Consider the following 20,403-nt stretch of genomic DNA (forward strand, 5'->3'; position numbering starts at 1 on the left):
GCCAACCTGTGAACCCGTATAAATAAATCGGTTGGCGGGTCATATATGGGTTTATGTTCAAAACCCGCCAATCCGCGACCTGTATATTTAAATGAGACGTGTTTGAGTTGGCATATTTTAACCCGCCAACCCGCGACACACCAACCCGAACGCGACACGATTGTCTGGCCTAAGCATTATGCTTACACCTTCATATTAAACTTTTATTTTTAATAAACTCATATGATACACAGGTCCCACACTTAATACACGGATACCTAAACACTTTATACTGAACCTCAATACACATCTTATTTATAACACAATACACAATACATTATAATAGTAAATACGATCCAATCAATATCAACTAGTACCCAAATTGAAAGCATTGAAATATTCCTCATCCATTTATAACTTCATATAGAAATGGAAATTAAGCTTCATATCGTATCCCTGTTCAATGATCATTATAATTATAAAACCCATACCATTATTACATAACAAATATAGTCCGATAAGTAAGTATAGAGCCCAACAAATAAGATATTTCGCGTATTCCCAACTCCCAAGTCTCACTTTTTTGGTCGGATGACCACACCTTTGACGACTAAACCTCTCTTCCAATTATTTTCACTTTCACTCAAACTGAACTCGATAATTCCATCGTTTTTTGGTTCCACCATAAACTCACCCACCTGAATCTCAAACCACTGCGATCTTGGCTTTTTAAGCAAGCTTTCTTCATGTTGTTGTTTGTTTCCGTTTGGCAGGTTGAGTCTAAAAGTGACTAGAGCAGTCCACCCATCACTATCTTCTTTAAGCATCATCACAAATACAACTTCATAATTCATTCCTGCTGTTAAATTGGCTGTGTCAAATTTCGACCCCACCGATAACCGACTAACTTGTAGCAATTCCACAACATCTATAAACACGTCACTGCATAGACAAAGGAATTTTTTATTTATTTTTTGCATTTACCATTTCTGATCAATATAATTTAGAAAATAGCAATATATTTTAATCTATTTGGTTATTTATTTATATTTTTTTTTCATTGTACATTGATAAATAAATCTGTTCGACTCATGTGCATGTAAATATCACCTTGTTTCTTTAATGCTTGGCCAATCCCAATAACGTTTGTCACTACCCCATGCGACTGAAACGTCCCTTGCAAAAACCATGAAGCAGTTGCCAAATGTTGCCTTGTCAATCCAATACTTCTATTTCAACCAAAAAAAGATGAGGGCGTTATTGTCATTTACCATAATACGAGGATGTGGTATTTACCATTTACATTACATGATTCTACAATTTACCTACTGTAACGACCCAAAAATCACGACTAAAAATTTATTTTAAAACATTACTAAAACTAGATTTATAAAAACGTATCATAAGTCAAACATAACTTTCGAGTATTAAATTCAAAACATAATATCATTATCAGAGTCAAACATTTTCAGGCTAACTGACTTTGGTGTGTGCTCTGCAATCTTCCCGAGCTCCTCTTTTGAAAACCGAGTACCTGAAACCAAAACTGAAAACCGTAAGCACGAAGCTTAGTGAGCTCCCCCATTCTACCACATACCACACAATAACAAATAAAACACATACTGGGCCTTGCCCACTGCATCAGACCAAAGTCCGGACTAACTAGGGCCTTGCCCCCTATATCGGACCGAAGTCTGAAGCTGACTGGGACCTTGTCCCCTACATCGAACCGAAGTCCGAAGCTGACATCGGACCGAAGTCCGAAGCTGACTGGGACCTTGTCCCCTACATCGAACCGAAGTCCGAAGCTGACATCGGACCGAAGTCCGAAGCTGACTAGGACCTTGTCCCCTACATCGGACCGAAGTCCGAAGCTGACTGAACATAGCATAAACATATCAACTAGCATAACACGTAAACCCTGTCTGAGCCACGAAGGCATCAAACATACTAACAACTACATCGGACCGAAGTCCGAAGCTGACTGGGACCTTCGTCCCCTACATCGGACCGAAGTCCGAAAACTACTGCTAGCTAAACGGGCCGGCATTGTGGCCATAGACCCGTTCCTACTGAAGGGAAACTCACCTGAACTGCTGAGCTCTGCTGATAAACCTCTGGCTGCTACTCGACAATCCCCTGAACCGCTGCTCCTCTAGCTCTCCGAGCTATCAATATACATATAACACTTAGTCTGACAGTCAACTAAGTCAACTCTGGTCAAAGTCAAAATCCTGGTCAAAGTCAACCTTCCAGGTCAACCCTACTCGCCGAATCCTCCTAATGACTCGCCGAGTTCATATGCTCAGGGTCTTTCTATTCGCGACTCGACTCGCCGAGTCATTCTATGACTCGCCGAGTCCAACTAGTTCCAAGTCCTGTCCCGTCCAACTCGCTGAGTCACCACCCGACTCACTGATTCGAGTCTCAACTCGAAGGGTTTGAGGTTTTGCGACCTGACTCACCGAGTCCACTAATAGACTCGCCGAGTCGAAGACAATCTTCAACCAACTCGTCGAGTTGTTCTTCCAACTCGCCGAGTTCATGCTTAACTTCATCCGACTCGACGAGCTGTTCATCTCACTCGTCGAGTTCCTCCTCATCTTCAAGCTACTCGCCGAGTCCACTCGAAGGACTCGCCGAGTCTGGTCAGATCTTCATACATGCAGAGGACTTTTGAGTCATGCATGGACTCCATACTGCAGATCTACCATTCCCAAGCCTATTCCCCACGTAAAGTTGCAAACTTTACGTGTAGAGAAGGAGATCTAGGCACCATAAACTTAGGGTTTGGGACAAAGGAGCTCAACAATCAACCCATAGACTGGTGATTTATGATTCTCTAGGCCAAGATACACATAGATCTGAAGTAGCAACTTCAGATATGGGCTTCTAACTCGAAATGGCTCAAGAACTTGCCCTAAAAGCCCCAAATCCTATGATAAAGGTTGACCTAAATGCAAAAGAGGGAAGGTCACGACTCATTACCTTCAAATGCTCTGAAAGACCTCACAAACTCTGGATCTACTGTCAATTCCTGGATCCCCAATGTGTGCCTTCTTCCTTCTTCCTTCAAACCACCCAAAATGGCAAGAAAACTTGAATGAGCATCAATGGAGGCTTAGGGTTTCTGGTTCTGGACTATAAGGCCGCAACTGAGCCCTAGGAAAGAGAATAAGATGCTTAAATAGGGTACCAAGTCCCGAAATTAGGGTTTCCAAACCCAGACCTGACTCGCCGAGTCCACTTGCCGACTCGCCGAGTCGGTCAATTGCTTTACACCCGGATCCCGCTCCGACTCGCCGAGTTCCTCCCTGGACTCGACGAGTCAACCCTCTTCAACCTAGGGTTTTTCCTTTCCTTTCTTGACCTTTCTGATCTCGGGTGTTACACCTACACAGCTTATAACAGAATATGAATACTATCACCATTTATAAGAAAAAGCCTAAATAACAAGTTTTGTCCTTGTGGTATTTACCTTATATGAATATGCTGCATAACTTTCATTAATTGTCTTTATCGTCCTTCAAACTACCTTTTGGTCACGGTTTTTGTACCGTGAAGCGCGTTTAAGTATCATGTATAATGACCATTTTACCCTCGGCTATACCATGTATGCCGAGGACATTTTTTTCATTTACCACCAAAAAACAGAAAACCAAACTTGTATACCATTTCCAAATAAGTGATATGACAAAAACGTCAATTTACACTAGAAAGTAGATATTAATGGTAATGTATGCTAAGAAAAAAGGAATAGATTGAGATGGAAGGTAAGGTCTACCTTTCTATTTTGGTTAAAGAACACACCAGCATAGAGGTCTTCCATTGGGGACTTATCTATAACAGCATCTGCATTCTTGAGAAGATCTTCCTCCCATTTTGATAGTCCCATTTTGATATTGAAATGGTAATTGATAAATTACTTCTTGGGAACCCCATTTTGTAAAGGAGTAATTAAGTTGGACACTCAAGGAATTAGATTCAATTCATCACTCTAGAGCAATGTCATTGAATTAATGTTATTTATTCTGTTCAAGGATGTTTTTGTTTTTGGCTTGGGTTTTATTCTAAAGGTCCTTTTGTCTTGAATGCTCTTTGTCAGATTTTTTTATTTATGTATCACATCCTTATAAAAAATGGTGTCTTCCCAACTTGATTTAAAAAAAAAAAAAAAAAAAAAAAAGAAACATACCCACGACCCTAAAACCTTCAAAAACTCGAATCTCTTATTTTCTTATATAAATAACTAGTGTAAATTATGGCCTAAAATCAGTCGGTTGTGAAATCTTAAATAATAAGACAAAAGTAGTTAGGCATTAAGTTTACAGTAAAAAGTCTTGAAAAACACAAATGACACAAACTTAATTATGATACAAGCCAACTGATTTCATGAAGCATATGCCACATCAGCAGAAGAGGTGTCCATGTCATTCAATCCCAACTCCTCGTTCTGTTCCCATGATCTCTCGTATTCATCAACTGAAAATTTCAAACATTTAAACAAAAACCAATTATATGCGCAATAACATATCACAAATGTTGCAAAATCACTTTATTTAAAATAATAACCATATTTCAATTCTTGTGAAAAATAGTGAAACATTAAAGGAACAATGCCACAAACCAGTAACCAATGAAATCGTTTCAATAAACTTGCCATGTATCAACAAAAATAAATAGAAACTTTTGTAACAATTTACTATTTAGCAACATTGTTCCAAAAAAAGTTCATAATAATAATAAATAAATAAATAAATAACTTACAAATTAACTGAAAGTCATCTTTAATATCATCGGTTGTTGGTGCAATGAAAGAGTTTGCCAGAGCATCATCTAAGATCAGTGTCCAAGTTTCTTCTATATTCAGAAGCTGCAACATATCAATGACAATAATTAATACCAACAATAATAATAAGAGTAAATTACATTTTCGGTCACTGGGTATAGCTAAATTTTGCAATTTTGGTCCTTATTTGATGTTCTTGTGACTTTTTTGGTCGTTGTTCCAATGAAAATGACTCCTGAATATAATTTTGTCCCAAAAACGTTACAGAATCTCAAATGAGGACCAAAATTGTAAGAGAGAAGTTTTTGGGACCAAAGCTGAAAAAAAGGCAACACTCAGGGACCAAAAATGTAATTTACTCTAATATAACTACATTTTTCATACCTTGAGGAGCCTGGCTTTGAAGTCGAGCCATTTGCTTCTTCTATCCTCATCCAGACTATCTCCAAAAGTGAACCCGTGTACTCTCTCAAGACCTGTAATTATTTATTATTTACAAATCATAATCACAAACAAGCTTATTTATTTCACCATATTTTGTCACCTTTTTAATTGAAAAAAAGTAAAATCTTTTAAACATAGTCTTAGCGTCATTTTTAGTTATCAGCTAGTATCAGCACCTCAAGCTGACATTTTGTCAAAATGATTAAAAAAATAAAAAAATAAAAAAATACTTACTTTCGTTGATTTTGGTGACTAAACCTTCGACAGTTGTCACAAGGCCTCCTAAAGTGCCACCTGCAAGCTCCAAATCAATCTCCGGGATTTTTACACTTGCAGTGTCAGACTAAAACACACAAAACCAATTTGTTAAGAAAAACACGCACTAAATTCAAAAAAAAAATGTCATTGATTATTTATGTATATATGGATACCTTTATGACATCACGGCTTAAATCATTAACATTTCTCACAATCAGTGTCACTTTCTTTCCTTTTGCAGGTATAGCACCACCTGCCTTCAGCTGCAAGAAACTAAGCAAATGAGAAAACTTGAAGAACAAGCAAAGAGGTGTACAAAAATAACTACAAACCTCAGAATTTCTATAGCCACAAGCATCACAAGTAGATGCCATCACAATCACTTCTTGGAAGTATGGAATCTCTTGCCAAAAAGTCAAGCTAAACAAACCTTAAAAGGGACACATGCACAAAACAGCAATGCACTTTCCTTTTTTTTTTTTATTGTAGCCTTGTATTTGCAATTTATTTACTGTAGAAAAATCTTCTCATTATAGCAATATCATGACATGGCACAAGTCACCAGCTTTTTAAGCCATGTCATTGCTGACGTGGCGAAAAAATTTATGAACTTAAAAAAAGGATACTTGTCACAAACATCCGAGTCTCACATCTAACAGCACAAGCACCACATGTTGATGGGAATGTCATCACCTGCTCAAAGAAAAAATTACAAAATGGTCCCTCAGTATTTCTTTTTTTGCCAGTTTGCTCCTTATTTCATAGTTTCTTAACATGTTTAGGTTCCTTTTTTCAGGCAATGTTTAAATTCAGTCAGTTTTCTCAAGAGGGCAATTTGGTCTTTTTTTTTCCAGTACCTCTTCTGGTGCAGTATAGCGAAAAAGAGTTTCAGTAAATTCTGCAGTGTTACCCTGAGCAATAGCTCGCCTACCAGCAACTGCTCCAACTGATCCGTGGGGTTGAGATGTTTGATTGTTTTTGTTTGATGATTCATCATTTTCATGTTCTCTTGTTTGTGATTGGTCAACAAGATATCCAAGTGAGGCTTGTTGATCATGAGTTCTCTCATAGAAATCAATAGTTAATGATGGATTCACAGATGGAGCATACCTGTTGCAAGAAATAGCATTCTACTTTCATTTATTTGTTTATTACTATAATTTATTTATTATAGCATACTACTTTACTATATATAATAAACAAATCAATAAAAGTATGCTGCTATTTTTCAGAACAAAAAAAAAACTTACGGGTTCTCTATAAAGCTGTTGCCAGCAGGATCATCTAATATGAAGGTAAAAGATGAATTCCCTGTTGCACATGATCTTAGTTTTAATATGAACTTGTCTATAGCTTCAGCAGTCTGAGGATCAACTTTCTGTAAAAAAAAAGTCCAAAATCACTGAAAATTAGGTCATCCCAACAGTTAACAATGGAAGCTATGTTGAAAGAGGGCATTGATCATGTGCAATCAACTGGCAAACCTTTCTTTCTTTTTGAAGTGCTTGTAATTCATCAGCAGATCGGGCCAAAATTCCTTCAATCTGAAAGATATACACAATACACTTCCAATCGATATCAATAGAATTAAGTTATTTCTATTTTCTGCCTAGGGTGTAATGGTTGATGAACTAGGAAGTTCAAATTAAGAAGATTCCAGAAGCAAACTGAGATTAATCCGAAAGAGGAAAATAAGGAATTACCGTTGATAGAGATCCACGTTGTGACTCGGGAGGAATCTCAAAATCAAGTTGAGGTATCTACATATACACAGATGTAGGGAAGAAAGCACAATCAAATTGACGATTTGTTCCATAAATTAGGAAAATTGGATTTCGATTGGTGATAGTCGCATTGAGAGGATAAAGTCGCATACCTTAATTGTGGCTGTTTCGGATTTCACTACTTGACGATTAAGCATCTGCAATGAAAAATCCAGTCAGAAAAATGAAATATACAAATACTTTTATATGAAATTACGTAAGTTGGAAGTACAAAAATCTTATTTTAGTTCACTAGACAACAACCTTTTGATCACCTGATGAGAATTCCAAGCGATAGCAAGAACCTCGGGGTTGTATCTCACCGGCAAACTGCACCTCATTGTTCCTTCATATGAACAAGAACAACACAATAAGACATTTAATATAGCCTCTTTCAACTAAACATTCACCAGCAAATTTAATGAAGAAAGATCTATGAAATGCAAGAAGTTAAGTAAAATCAATATCCACACACCTCTCGCCACAATGAGGACACTCAAAGGCTGACAACAAGATCTGCAAGGCGCGAAGATTTGTTAAAAACAAAAATTCATGAAACATACAGCTAATAGCTAAAACATTAAATTGAGAAAGAAATTGAAAGAAGCAATAAAGATTACCTTCCTAAAGTGTGGAATCAAGGTTAATAGAAATCTCGTTATCCCCTGTCACTCAATGCAATTGAAGTCTATATCAGCATCAAAGAACTTCCACTGTGATCATCTTCACACATGTGTATTCGCATACAAACTTACATTTTCACCGCATCGCATACAGAGGCTCTCAACCTGGTACAATGGAGCGTCGTCATCATCGGTAGAAACAGCTTCAACAACAGACCTCACATCCATTACTGTTGAATCGTTTAATGTCTCTGTTAATAATCTTCTTTCGAGTTTGCTAATTGATGGAGGAAGTACACAGAAAAAAAGCGATTTTGTGGGAGCTATGAAATTTGAAAACAATTGGGAAGGAACCTCTAGAACAGGCAGGAAGGTTGCAGAATGCTCCTTTTTAAACGAACTCGCGGTCATATTTCATCCAAATTTACAAACAGGTCCCTTTTCTTTTGAGTTTTGACAGCCGTAACAAAAAAAAAATTAAAAAATTAAAAAAATTAAAAAAAAAAAAAAAAAAAAAAAAAAAAAAAGGAAATTGATTTTTTTGAGTAAATTACACGGATGGTCCCCGTGGTTTGGGTAATTTGTGCGTTTGGTCCATAACTTATTATTTAACTCGGATCGTCACTATAGTTTGGTTTTGTTACGTCGTTCATTCCTACCCAACTTAGAATGACTATTTTACCTTTAATGATATATTTTTATTTTATTAGTCCTTATTTTATTATTTTAATTATTTTTAAATAAAATAAACTATTAATATATTGTTGAAAGTGGGACCTACCGGTCCACCCCACCTAAATCATCTTCCCTTCCTGGCACCATCTCCGGCCATCGATCCAATTCTCTGCACCAACTCCGGCCACAAATTCGATACCACATAAATCATCACAAACTAAACACAAATCCAACCATAAATCTATGTAAAGTTCAACAATAAAGTTGAAATACATCTAAAATCGAACTCGTACCTCAAATCCAAAACCAAAATCGTTGATGCAAAGGTTGCAGATACAAAAATCCCACATACAATCCCAAGTGAATCAACACACGAGACCAGTTTATTCTATTAACACTCGATAGTTTGATCGGTAATTACAAAATTGTTACAAAAAAAAGATTTGAGATTTAACAATTTAACAAAGGGGACTCATGATTCAACGCAGCTGCATCAAATTTTTCCCTTTGGTTTTGCCATTTTTGTGGATCGGATGGATCTAACTTGAAGCTTCCAGTTGTTCCCCATCACATGTTCTCCTCGAAACATTTGATTTCTCGTCGTCACAGGTTCACCATGGTCTGCCATTTTAAACCTTAGATTAAAATTCTAGTGAAGAAATCAAAACCCAGAAATTGTTGGTTGATGTGGTCGTTAAAAGTCGGACGTTGGGTCCCTTGCAATAAGTTGCTTCTTCTTGTTGGCTTCAGTGCCATGGACTTAAGGTGCGTTGTGGGTGTCGTTGGTTTAGAGGAGAAATGCGACAGATGATGGTTGGGTGGTTCACTGGGTTAGGGTAAAAGGGGGAAGATGATCGGAAGGAAGAGTGAGCAACATCTTTCCCTTGAATATAATCGTCAAACGATTGTTTGAAGTTTCTACTCGTCGACGGCAGTGATTTCAATGGAACAGGGGAGGTGGCGCTGGAAAGAGAAGAAAAGGAGGAAGGGAAACTGATGTTGGTCCGATGGATTAGGTTTTCATTTCATTCTTTACTGATACTAGAGAAAGAGTGGGCCAAACCAATTAAAACATTATATAAGGGTATATCAGCCATTTTAAGTCGGCTAGGGACCAACAGCGTAACAAAACCAAATTATAGGGACGTTCCGAGTTAAAAAAAAAAAAAGGTAGGTACCAAACGCATAAATTACATCAAACCACATGGACCGTCAGTGTAATATACTTTTTTTAGAGATAATATCATTGTAACCCTACAACATTTTTTTTTTTGGTTTAAAATGTCCTTAATATTTTTTTTTGCACTCCTAAGGCATAAAGTTTATTCCAGGGGTTAAAAAAAAGTCATTAAATAATCGAAGGGGCCAGACGATTTTTTTCCTTACTTTTGACTTCCATAAGAAGGCTACCCCCCCCCCCCCACACACACACACACATAGATTGGATTTTAAATTTAAGTAATTGCATGTTTTACACTGGGACTCAACGAGTTGGAGGCCCAACTCGTCGAGTATACTGGATTCTGGACGCGAGTTTTAAGTAACCTACTCGACGAGTTGGGAGCCCGACTCGACGAGTAGGACTGCCTGGATGAAACCCTAATATTTGGGGTTTACATCCTATTCAACGCCTTAACTTATCCCATTTCAGTCTCCATCGTCTCTCACAAAACAGGAAAGCCCTAACTCGAAACCCTAAAGTATTTGGAGTGTCCTTGAGCCATTTTTGTGTGTTTTTGGTTGTTTGAAGCTTGAAGAAAGAATTGGAAGCTTGGGGGTTCCAAAAGAAGCAAGTGATGGGTTTTGGTCCTAAGAACATCCTATGTGCTCATACAAACCCTAATGTTTGGATCTAGGTTTCTCTATTGTACATGCAAGTTATCCAAGACTATAAACCCTAATTCTATCATTCAAGTAATCATATTAACATGAGAATAGGTTTAAGATGTTACCTTGATTGTTATGTAGCAATAACAATCTCAAATCTCCTTGTATTGACTTTAGAAAGCTTAGAGTCACAAATGTCACTCCTCTAATGGTTCACAAACACCATAAGCAAGAGGATGAAGAGGAGAGAGGATGGAGGTTGCCCAAAACGTGTTCTAACCCTAGAATAAAGCTCCTCCACGTTTTTGGGTCATAAGGGTCTTATATATAGTTAGGCAATTAGGGTTATCTAACAAGGAAATCCTAATTTGGATGCTTAAGCCCTAAGTAACCCATGGACTCCTTTAATTAGGGCCTTGGACGATTTCCTTATGGGTTTCCCCATAGAATTCGTCCACTCCTTAATTTAAGACAATCCATGGCCCAAATTGCAATTATCTTATAATTACAATTCCAGTCCCTTAAGTTTAATTAATCTCTTTTAGTCACAAAACTAATTACCAATTAATTATTGACTAATATTAATTAAACATTATGATTTCTCCTTTAATATATTATTCTCATAATATATTAATAAACCATATTTAATCCTTTCCCTCCATAATTCATCCTATCAAGTTGCTTTGGTGAAGGCAACCCAAAAGGACCATGCACCATCGGGTCAAGTACATACCAAAACAGTTATGGACTTAGATATTAATCCAACAGTCTCCCACTTGGATAAGTCTAATAACTATTCTGCGTATGACTTCAGATCCTGATCTGCAATCGTAGCTTTCCAAAGCCGCTGTCAACTCTGATCCCATCAGATACGCGTGTCCTTAGATAAGGGATCATATATTCCTCCATTCTAGATATCATATGAGACATGATTTCAAATCATTCTCTTTGTACTATATCTCGATTCCCAATTTATGACAACTGACTATTTGAACAAATCAAATTAGCCCTAGCCCGGCCGAGCATTTACGTTTGTCATCACAAAATCATCGAGGGGCCCAAAGATATCGCTTTTATCCTACTTTGGATAAAAGGAACGGATAAACTTTGATACAATGCTCGCTTGCACTTACTAACCGAATCACACACAATAATATGTTTTATAACACCAAGTTACTAGTGCGTTTACATATTATCAATGTGCAACCGATTCGCAAGATACAACTCACACATCTTGGTTTCAAGAATATAAGATGTTATCGTCTCACCAATCACTCGTGATACAATTCATGGAGTGATCCAAGTGAGCGTGGGTTTAATCCAATGCTCAAATCATATTCATAAGCACTCATGAACGTTGCAGCAAACATTTGCTTATGTCTAATACTCTTTTAGACAATCCACACACCAATTCACGACAGTTTTCATTCATATCTACTTCCATCATATGAACGACTGTGGCCCGTTCGGATAATTCGATTATTCTTAATAAATTCAATTATTCTGGAAGTCAAAACATGCAAATGTGAAACACAAGAATAATACTAATCCCATATGGCCTCAAACCTTTGAGTATAAATAAAACTCCTTTTATTTATCACCATATTGATTACTCATTATTTGTCGTTTCGGGTAATCAACTTCTTACTTGAATTATTACACTTGTCCCATGCTCCTAGCATGCACACAATGTTTACCTATGGTTCTTACTTTGTGAAATATATCAAATTGAACACATTTCCAATCATTCTCATTTCACAACTTCAAATCCTTTTTCATAAGTGTAAGAATATCAAATTCTTGCCACTTATAGAATATGTTAGATTCTAACATTTTATGCAATGATCCTTTCGTAATGTCACTGCACCAAAGTCACAAAGACTATTGCCAATGATATTACAAAGTTCTCTATTGGAGATTGTTACAAGACAATTCCTTAGATATGATGTCTCTCATTCAAAGTACATTCCTTTGAACACCCTTTGCATAAAAGTTTCTAATCTAGTCATAGATCTTCAATAACCAATTCTCAATATGGACACGTTTCCATATTTTCCATATGACAACTCATTCTTAATAGAATCTTATCTATTCGTAATGATGTCGATATGGTCCATCCAATATGGAAACATTTCCATAATTTCCATATGACAACTCATTCTTAACAGAATCTTTTCTATGTCGATATGGTCCATCCAATACCATGCTTCCAACTACTCACAAGCGACCAATCCTCGTCAAACTTTGGATTCTCCTTTGATAGTTGTTTAATTATTTTAGTCAAAACCAATTCTAGTCCCTTTTCCCTCTAAATGCGCTCGACATTTGGAAAATTTTAGAATGGTCAAACATTAAAGCATTTGCAATCGATCCTATACCCGAAGCGTATGGGACACGACGCATAATGTTTTATTTGCTATGTTCTCAAAATTCGAATTGTGAAGAGGAATGTCGTAATCATAATCGAAATTTTAAGAACACACTATGTACCCTTGACTAAATTTATTAACATTTTTCAACCTAATCCTTTAGATTTGAAATGAAGCATAATATTCTCTCCCTTAATTATAGCAAAACAACTATTCCATCCTTACAACTTTGCAAAGAATGACTCTTGTTTTCTATAATTAATATTGCCAACTTGCAATACGTGCCTTAATAATCATACAATCATAACATTTATGTCACACCCCAAAACCACGAACAGCGGAAACGTTCAGGGGTGGAGGACGTCATGTACAGTATCATAACAGTGTAATATAATAAACAAGCAACAACATCATCCATTGCATTATAAATAGAATTTTAATACATGTGTGTTCTTTCATTGTAGTAAGACACCAAAAATATACAGTCAAAATAAAAGACTAGTCTTGTCTGCTCCGTCTTCTCAAAACCTGGCCATCGTACCTGTCTACTGTTGACCTGAGAATACAAGTTATTTTGAAAGCGAGTATCAGCTTTAAAGCTGGTGAATTCATAAGTATTTAAGTGTCATTGTCATGCTTATGAAAATCTATCATGAAGGCCATGTAAACCTTTAAGTGAAAATGTTGATGTAAGTATGAAAAACCCTAGAAAAACCCTTATTTTCTATAAGTATGAAGTGTAGTCTTCTACCAAGACCCGAATGTTTTGTAAGTAATATGATAGCTTTTCCTTTCTATTGACTAGTACTAGAGTACTTAGTCTAACTCCTCGTTTATGTAAAAGTATCACAAAATAAAGTAAACAGGAAAATATAATCATGTAAGTGTTATTGTCTTGGGTTACCAGGACAAACACGACATCGCCGAAGCGAAAGATAGACCCTATGGACTTCCGAAGAGTGTCCCCTCATCCTCTGTAGCGGCAGCAGGGTGGAGGGAGGGTTAGTCCCCGTATCGATCTCTTAATACAGATCGTCAACCTAATGATCCTCCGAAGATTCACATCTCATCCACCGTTGCAACAGTTGGACAGAGGGATGGTTAGTCCTGTCATTGACTACTAAGTAAGTAACAACCTTAAACATCCATAGACATTCATCGACCATTGGTGCTAATCAGTGGGGTTCGGAATGGTAAGTCCCGCCGAATCATCCCTTTGAACTGGGACAGGAAAGATAACTTACACAGTAAATACTAATAAATCATCCTCGTAATTCTAAGTACAAGTATCCAGGTAAGTAAATACAGGATAATGCACCTAAGTAACGGTGTTCCTGTATGGTATTCATGTAATGTGTTCATGTAAGCGTAATCATGTATCAAGTAAGTATATGTAAACGTACTCAGGTATCATGTAATCAACTGTAATTGTACTCATGTATCAGGTAATGTACTGGTATGGACTCATGAATGAACTGACTCTTGTGTGATTCCTTGTAAATAGGAATAATGTTTTGTTTCTTCTTACTATCCCTATGATAATTAACTGGAAAGTATGTGGTTGTTCAAGTAGATTTATGCACCCTCGATACACCAGGGTGTGGGAAACTGAACGAAGGATGAAAACTATAATCTCTAACATATAAATGAACATATGCGCATAAGTATAGTTTGATTCAAGAAGGTAAAATAATGGTTTTGCAAGATATCTAGGAGTTTTGAAATTATAATAAAGAGTGACTTGATGTCATTAAACATTTCAAAACTAATACTTTTGTTATCAAAGTATTTTAAGATAGAAAACCATTTCATGTGACACCTTTTGAAATATGTGAAATCTACTGAGTGAAAACACAGTTATAAAATACATAAGATTGATTTAATAACATAATGTTTTCTACTTGTATTCCCCCCCCCCCCCATTAAAGCATTTAAAATCATTTAAATCATTGATTAAGGGGTATAAACTCACCTGTAGTTGGTGATTGAGATGAACTGAACGGTATAGGATTGCTAGGTGTCAAGCGAGGACTTGTACACACACTACGATCCTAATGAACATATAATCACACATATATGCATTCAATTAGACTTAAATCACTAATTGATAAAGTTAAGACATCCTAGACATAATAAACACTTTATATAAGTGTTTTAAGTCCTAAGGATTGCATCTAAGCTATTGTGGGACAAGGTACTTGTGTTTAGGGTTCCAAAGGACCCCACATATGAGTTTACTCCTCATATACAAACACACATGGAGTTTACGGTTGTAAACTCTTGAGTTTACGGCCGTAAACTCCCAACCATGGGGTATTTGTGTGTTTTGAAGTCCCAAATGCTTTCTAGAATTATTCTAACTTGGTGGTTCCATCCTTGAAGGGGTTTAAGGTCTAGAAATACTCCAATTAGGAGTTTACGGCCCCAAGGCCATTCCCCTTGGAGTTTACGGCCATAAAATCCCTTGGGGTGTTGTTTTTGTTGTTTTCAAGCCTCATGCATTTGAAGGATAGGTTCTAGTCAATTGTTTAAAGCTAATGAGGACCCTAGGCACACTTTGGTGCCTTTGTTTGGTGTTTACGGCCTAGGAGCATTACCAAGGCCGTAAACTCACTTCAAGAGGTGATTTTGATGCTTTCAAGTCTCTTGCACATGTGGTATAGGTTCTAGGCTTTTATTCCAAGCATATGAAGGCATTAGGCACACTTTGGTGCCCCTTTAGTGAGTTTACGGCCCATGAACCATGTCATGGCCGTAAACTCTCTTTGAAATGTGATTCTTATGTGTTTAAGGCCTTAGATTAAATGGGAAACAATTCTATGTAAAGGTCTAGGGCTTTAGGTGTATTAATAACACCCTTTGGTCCATTTCCATGGAGTTTACGACCTAAGATTGCTCTTGGGCCGTGAACTCCCATGTGTTTGTGTTCTTTGATTGTTTTCTTGTCCTTAATACACCTACAATTGAGTCTAAGGCAGTAGCATAACATAAGGAACAAGCTAGGCTCGGTTTCGGGAGTTTACCGCCCAAGAACACCTTGGGGAGTAAACTCCTAGATCTAATGATTTAGCCATCTAAATCATGTTATAAGAACCTAATAAGCATTCTAACATTACTAGAAAGAGTTGCTCACGTTTTGGTATAAAAACCCGAAGATCCGTGAGAGAGAAAATGGCTTTTCTCTAGTTGGAAATGTGAATGATGAATGAATTTGGTTCAGAAATCTATTTATAGTCCTGAAATATTTTTGACAGAAAATACTTTTATTCCTGAAATGATCTCTAATATAATAGAGTGTTGGAATAACAATGTTGCACAAAACCCTAGTGCACCCACTCTCCTGATATTTCCTGAAGTGTAAACCCTGAATTACTCAAACTTCTGTGAAAAAGTCTGAAAATTAACAGTGACCACTATAACTTCTATTGAAGTGATATAGGTTGTACAGAATGGAAATTTCGGGTTGTCACAATTTATGCTCCCACTATCATGATGATTATTATAAAACATAACACTTATGCTCCCACTAGCTTCGACATGTATTCATAAACATCTTAACTTCCAGAAAGACAATACCTATTGAATTTCTTAAGTCCATGTTTCTAATACTTAATGCTTTGATAATCTTTTATCAAGGCCTCTTAAACTTATACACCTTTGCCTTAGATAGTTCATATGTGTGTCTTAACAATTAAGACTAATTGCCAAACCTCACAATTCAAATCATGGAAAGGGATACCGTAACCATAATCGAATTCGAGAATGCAATTTTACAATCACTATCTTCTTAAAATCTTTCTTAGTGAAAGCATTTCCTCACAATCATTTTCATGAAGGAGGAAATCTTATGACACTTAGATTTAAACGGTGTATGTGTTCCTATCCATGTGAATTTGTTAAAACCAAAGTTTACGACAAATTCAAACTCATATGGATCGAACTTTCTTAATCTTGATTTCTTGCCTTCATGGTAGCACAGCTGCCCACCATGTCTTCCAAGTAGTTAAGCAACTCACCCTTTCCTATCAATGTACTTTCCATTGATCAAGGTTCTTTCCTTTTATGCATTCAAACGAGAACTCACAGGACTTACATGCATAATTAACTCAATTGGATTGGCACAGAAACAAAATAATGTCAACATGATAGGTTGTAAACCTCAACTCGTGTGCTAGTGATTGTGACAACCGTCAATTTTCGGTCAAGTCAAAGTAAACTAAAGTCAACAAGTCAAACCGGTCAACTCAATTTGCCGTGAGTATTAGAGTTTACGTTATGTAATTTCTAAACAACTCTCTATTCTAATGAGAAATCATAAATTGAAAAGTGCGTACATCTAGATCTCCTTAACCTAAAACTGTGGTACGTGGCGAGCCAAACCGATAAAACAATGTTGCATACTCATCGGGAGTATGCAAGATCCTTAAACAAGGCTTAACGGGGCTTACGGACCCTGCATTGCGAAGCCGAACACTCAAAAAGGGTCACCAATGAAACCTCTCTCAATCGTGTTCACTCCATCTCTTCTTATTAGAAATCTCTCCCAAATCTCTCTAAGTATGTGAAATCTCTCCCAAATCTCTCTTTGTATGAGAAATCTCTCCAAGAATGTCAAATCTCTCCCAAATCTCTCTAAGTATGTGAAATCTCTCCCAAATCTCTCTTTGTATGAGAAATCTCTCCAAGAATGTCAAATCTCTCCCAAATCTCTCTAAGTATGTGAAATCTCTCCCAAATCTCTCTCTGAATGAGAAATCTCTCCAAGAATGTCAAATCTCTCCCGAATCTCTCTAAGTATGTGAAATCTCTCCCAAATCTCTCTTTGTATGAGAAATCTCTCCAAGAATGTCAAATCTCTCCCAAATCTCTCTAAGTATGTGAAATCTCTCCCAAATCTCTCTCTGAATGAGAAATCTCTCCAAGAATGTCAAATCTCTCCCAAATCTCTCTAAGTATGTGAAATCTCTCCCAAATCTCTCTTTGTATGAGAAATCTCTCCAAGAATGTCAAATCTCTCCCAAATCTCTCTAAGTATGTGAAATCTCTCCCAAATCTCTCTCTGAATGAGAAATCTCTCCAAGAATGTCAAATCTCTCCCAAATCTCTCTAAGAATGTGAAATCTCTCCCAAATATCTCTTTGTATGTGAAATCTCCCCAAGTATGTCAAATCTCTCCCAAATCTCTCTAAGTATGTGGAATCTCTCTCAAATCTCTCTCGAAATCTCTCCCAACTCTCTATAATCACTCGGGGCATCCCGACCCTCGAATTTGGCGAGAACAGCCCAAAAACGGAAGTCTACGCGAAAAACGGACTTAAGGAACCGAAACCCCTCTTAAGAACCGAAACCCCTCTTAGGAACCGAACCCTTCTGAGCCGAAGGCTGCTCAACCGAACCCGAACGTTCGGCACCTTTCGATTCTGACCATTTCCTCTTCTGATGACTAACCGAACCCTCCCTTCTGATGGCTTGCCGAACCTTCCCTTCTGAGGACCGAGGACCGAGCCCTCGCTTCTGACTTCGGACCGAGCTCCTCGCCCCTTCGTTTCCCTCTGTTCGTTTCCGGCTACAATCCTCAGCATGGACCGAGCCTCAGCCTAGGGACCGAACCTCGGCCTAGGACCGAGAGGTCTCGCTGGGAACTCATTTTCTCCCGGTTTTCGCGTAGTTTTGCGTTTAAGGCCCGTTTTTAATTATTTTAACGCGGGATTTTCACCCAAAATCATATTTTAACATAATAAACCCTAAATATTCACAATTTAATCATATTTTCATAAAAATCTTTATTTAAATAATAAAAGCAAGTGGGTAAAGTACAAAGAGGTGGAGTGTTGACTTTGCTTTACCTTATGACACAAGCAACCACTCCCACACCCACTCTATGACCAGCCACACCTCCCCACCTTACCTAGGTCACATCAATGTCCTTTACACTCAATCATCACTCTTTCCCACGTTTTTGAGAGCTGGATATTCATCCTCTCTCCTCACTTCTCTCATTTGCTCTCATTTCACAAGAAGATCAAACTCTTTTCTCTCTCACTTTCTCTCTCTAGAAATTCGAGATTTCCAGGGCTGATCTTGAGTTTTTCCTCCACATTTGGTAAGCATAATCCATTTTCTTTATGATTATCTCAATTATTTCCACTCAAATCATGGATATCTTACACAAACTCCATTATATTTGTGTTAGAGCTTCGAATCTTCAAGGGATTCTTCAAGTGTTCTTGGGTTGAACAATTCTCTTCTTCAACACTTATCTACTGAAATCACTCAAGGTGAGTTCATACCCCCTATATTTTTATGTTTTCTTAAGTTTTTAGGGGGGGGGGGGGGGGAATACAAGTTAAATCACCAAGAACATAACTAAATTTTTCTAACAGCTTTCATCAGAAAAGTTGGACTCCATTCACGGACTGTTTTGGACAACTTAAACATTTTTGTTTGAAAAACTGTTTTAGGTGTAAGTAGTTCCAGTTATTAGCTTTAAAATGACTACTTGCACATCTCCATACGATTTTTCTACAATTTATGGTGATTTTTACAAAACTGCCTATCATTTCAAACACCAATCCGGACCAGTCTGTGATTATGGACTTTTTCACCCAAGTTGGAGGTCATTAAAAATCATGATAAAAATTATGAGTAAACTAGACGCATTTTGGGAACTCTCAGAATTTACGGATTTAGTTTTCAACTTCGTATGATTTTTCTGTGACTTTTCAAAAACAGTGTAGAAAGGTTGAAAATTAGTTAACAGCTTATAACTTTCATAACACTTTGTATTATGTTGAGCAAAGTGTATAACGATAAGTTCTAAATATTGAATGTGTTTTCCTTGTTAGTTTATCATCATAAACTGAAACATAGTCATTCATGATAATATTATTCATTCATTTAGAACATGTATATTAAGCTATAATGAGCATTGGTTTATAGATTCATAGCATTAAGGCATTTTCATAAAAGAATTCTTATACATTACAAACGTTTTGGATAAACTATAATATGTATAGTTTATGTATCATTTACTTCTCAAACTTATTTACCAAAGGTTTTCAGTTTAGTTCACGTAAATCTGTTAATGAATAAATTTGTGAGTCATTCCCTTCGGGTTACTTCCAAAGTAACAAAGTCAAAAAGTCCTGTAAATTGTAACCAGAGTCTCTTGTAGGGAGAACGTGATAGTTGTGTATAGATCTATATTGGGTTTGACAAACCCACACCAGAGCTGCTTGCAACAGCTAGACCGGCAGGTCTGTGGTGACAAGTGTCATTTAACGGCGACGCCTGAAGAACGTCGTATTACGAGGCCGTCTATGTCAAGTATGGTTACGATAGCTCACATGTGGTATTAACAATCATAAGATTTACGGGTTCTAACTTTAGATTAGCGAGTTATGTCTATTTAACTCACTGAAATTACTTTAAGTATGGAAAAATACTTATGCGCCTTCATATCAAAAAAGGTTTTATGTCGATTTAAAATCACTTTTTACATCAACAATTACATACTTTATTATATACTTTCGGTCTTGGTATTTAAGACTACACATCATTCATTACGGGATTTTTCTCACATCAGAAAGGGTTTTATGCCGATTTAAAACCACTTTTATATCTTTAAGAATGACAAATAGTTGTTCATTTTTCAGTCCTGGGATTTAGGACTACAT

The 20,403-nt window shown here is 36.9% G+C and overlaps 2 protein-coding genes across 9 annotated transcripts; both read right to left on the minus strand.

Annotated features, from left to right (window-relative positions):
- Positions 1–361: 361 nt before the first annotated feature.
- Positions 362–3,901, minus strand: LOC145052740 (protein PHLOEM PROTEIN 2-LIKE A1-like). Of its 2 annotated transcripts, XM_079000609.1 has the most exons (5): positions 3,764–3,901; positions 2,068–2,147; positions 1,462–1,513; positions 1,090–1,208; positions 362–921 (listed from the first exon to the last, which is right to left on the minus strand). In XM_079000609.1, exons 1-5 carry the CDS (start codon positions 3,872–3,874, stop codon positions 555–557), a joined length of 729 nt encoding a protein of 242 aa, XP_078856735.1. In that variant the 5' UTR covers positions 3,875–3,901; the 3' UTR covers positions 362–554. The 2 variants fall into 2 exon arrangements, with proteins under 2 accessions (XP_078856735.1, XP_078856736.1); XM_079000610.1 differs by lacking the exons at positions 1,462–1,513; positions 2,068–2,147 and having other exon boundaries at positions 3,764–3,900.
- Positions 3,902–4,190: 289 nt separating this feature from the next.
- Positions 4,191–9,630, minus strand: LOC145052739 (uncharacterized). 7 transcript variants are annotated; one of them, XM_079000603.1, is made up of 18 exons: positions 8,825–9,630; positions 8,651–8,700; positions 7,989–8,299; positions 7,854–7,898; positions 7,709–7,749; positions 7,498–7,579; positions 7,347–7,391; positions 7,174–7,230; positions 6,955–7,014; positions 6,721–6,848; positions 6,328–6,580; positions 6,097–6,163; positions 5,803–5,873; positions 5,644–5,733; positions 5,447–5,555; positions 5,153–5,244; positions 4,747–4,852; positions 4,191–4,461 (listed from the first exon to the last, which is right to left on the minus strand). In XM_079000603.1, the coding sequence occupies exons 3-18, from the start codon at positions 8,265–8,267 to the stop codon at positions 4,370–4,372; spliced, it is 1,617 nt and encodes a 538-aa protein (XP_078856729.1). In that variant the 5' UTR covers positions 8,268–8,299; positions 8,651–8,700; positions 8,825–9,630; the 3' UTR covers positions 4,191–4,369. The 7 variants fall into 7 exon arrangements, with proteins under 7 accessions (XP_078856729.1, XP_078856728.1, XP_078856730.1 ...); XM_079000602.1 differs by having other exon boundaries at positions 8,638–8,700; XM_079000604.1 differs by having other exon boundaries at positions 7,989–8,086; positions 8,825–9,619.
- Positions 9,631–20,403: the final 10,773 nt, after the last annotated feature.

The sequence above is a fragment of the Lactuca serriola genome, chromosome 5 (assembly GCF_051521515.1).
Source record: "Lactuca serriola cultivar US96UC23 chromosome 5, Lser_US96UC23_V15, whole genome shotgun sequence".
Classification (NCBI taxonomy): domain Eukaryota; kingdom Viridiplantae; phylum Streptophyta; class Magnoliopsida; order Asterales; family Asteraceae; genus Lactuca; species Lactuca serriola.

Excerpts from the sequence above, each read along its gene's own strand:
- LOC145052740 (XM_079000609.1), bottom strand. The coding sequence starts at position 3,874 with ATGGGACTATCAAAATGGGAGGAAGATCTTCTCAAGAATGCAGATGCT. Across the intron at positions 1,209-1,461 it reads ATTGCAGAGCACACACCAAA|AAGTATTGGATTGACAAGGC; the intron begins GTCAGTTAGCCT and ends TGGTTGAAATAG. Across the intron at positions 922-1,089 it reads CCAAGCATTAAAGAAACAAG|TGACGTGTTTATAGATGTTG; the intron begins GTGATATTTACA and ends TTGTCTATGCAG.
- LOC145052739 (XM_079000603.1), bottom strand. The coding sequence starts at position 8,267 with ATGACCGCGAGTTCGTTTAAAAAGGAGCATTCTGCAACCTTCCTGCCT. Across the intron at positions 6,581-6,720 it reads AACAGCTTTATAGAGAACCC|GTATGCTCCATCTGTGAATC; the intron begins GTAAGTTTTTTT and ends TTCTTGCAACAG. Across the intron at positions 4,462-4,746 it reads AGATGACTTTCAGTTAATTT|TTGATGAATACGAGAGATCA; the intron begins GTAAGTTATTTA and ends TGAAATTTTCAG.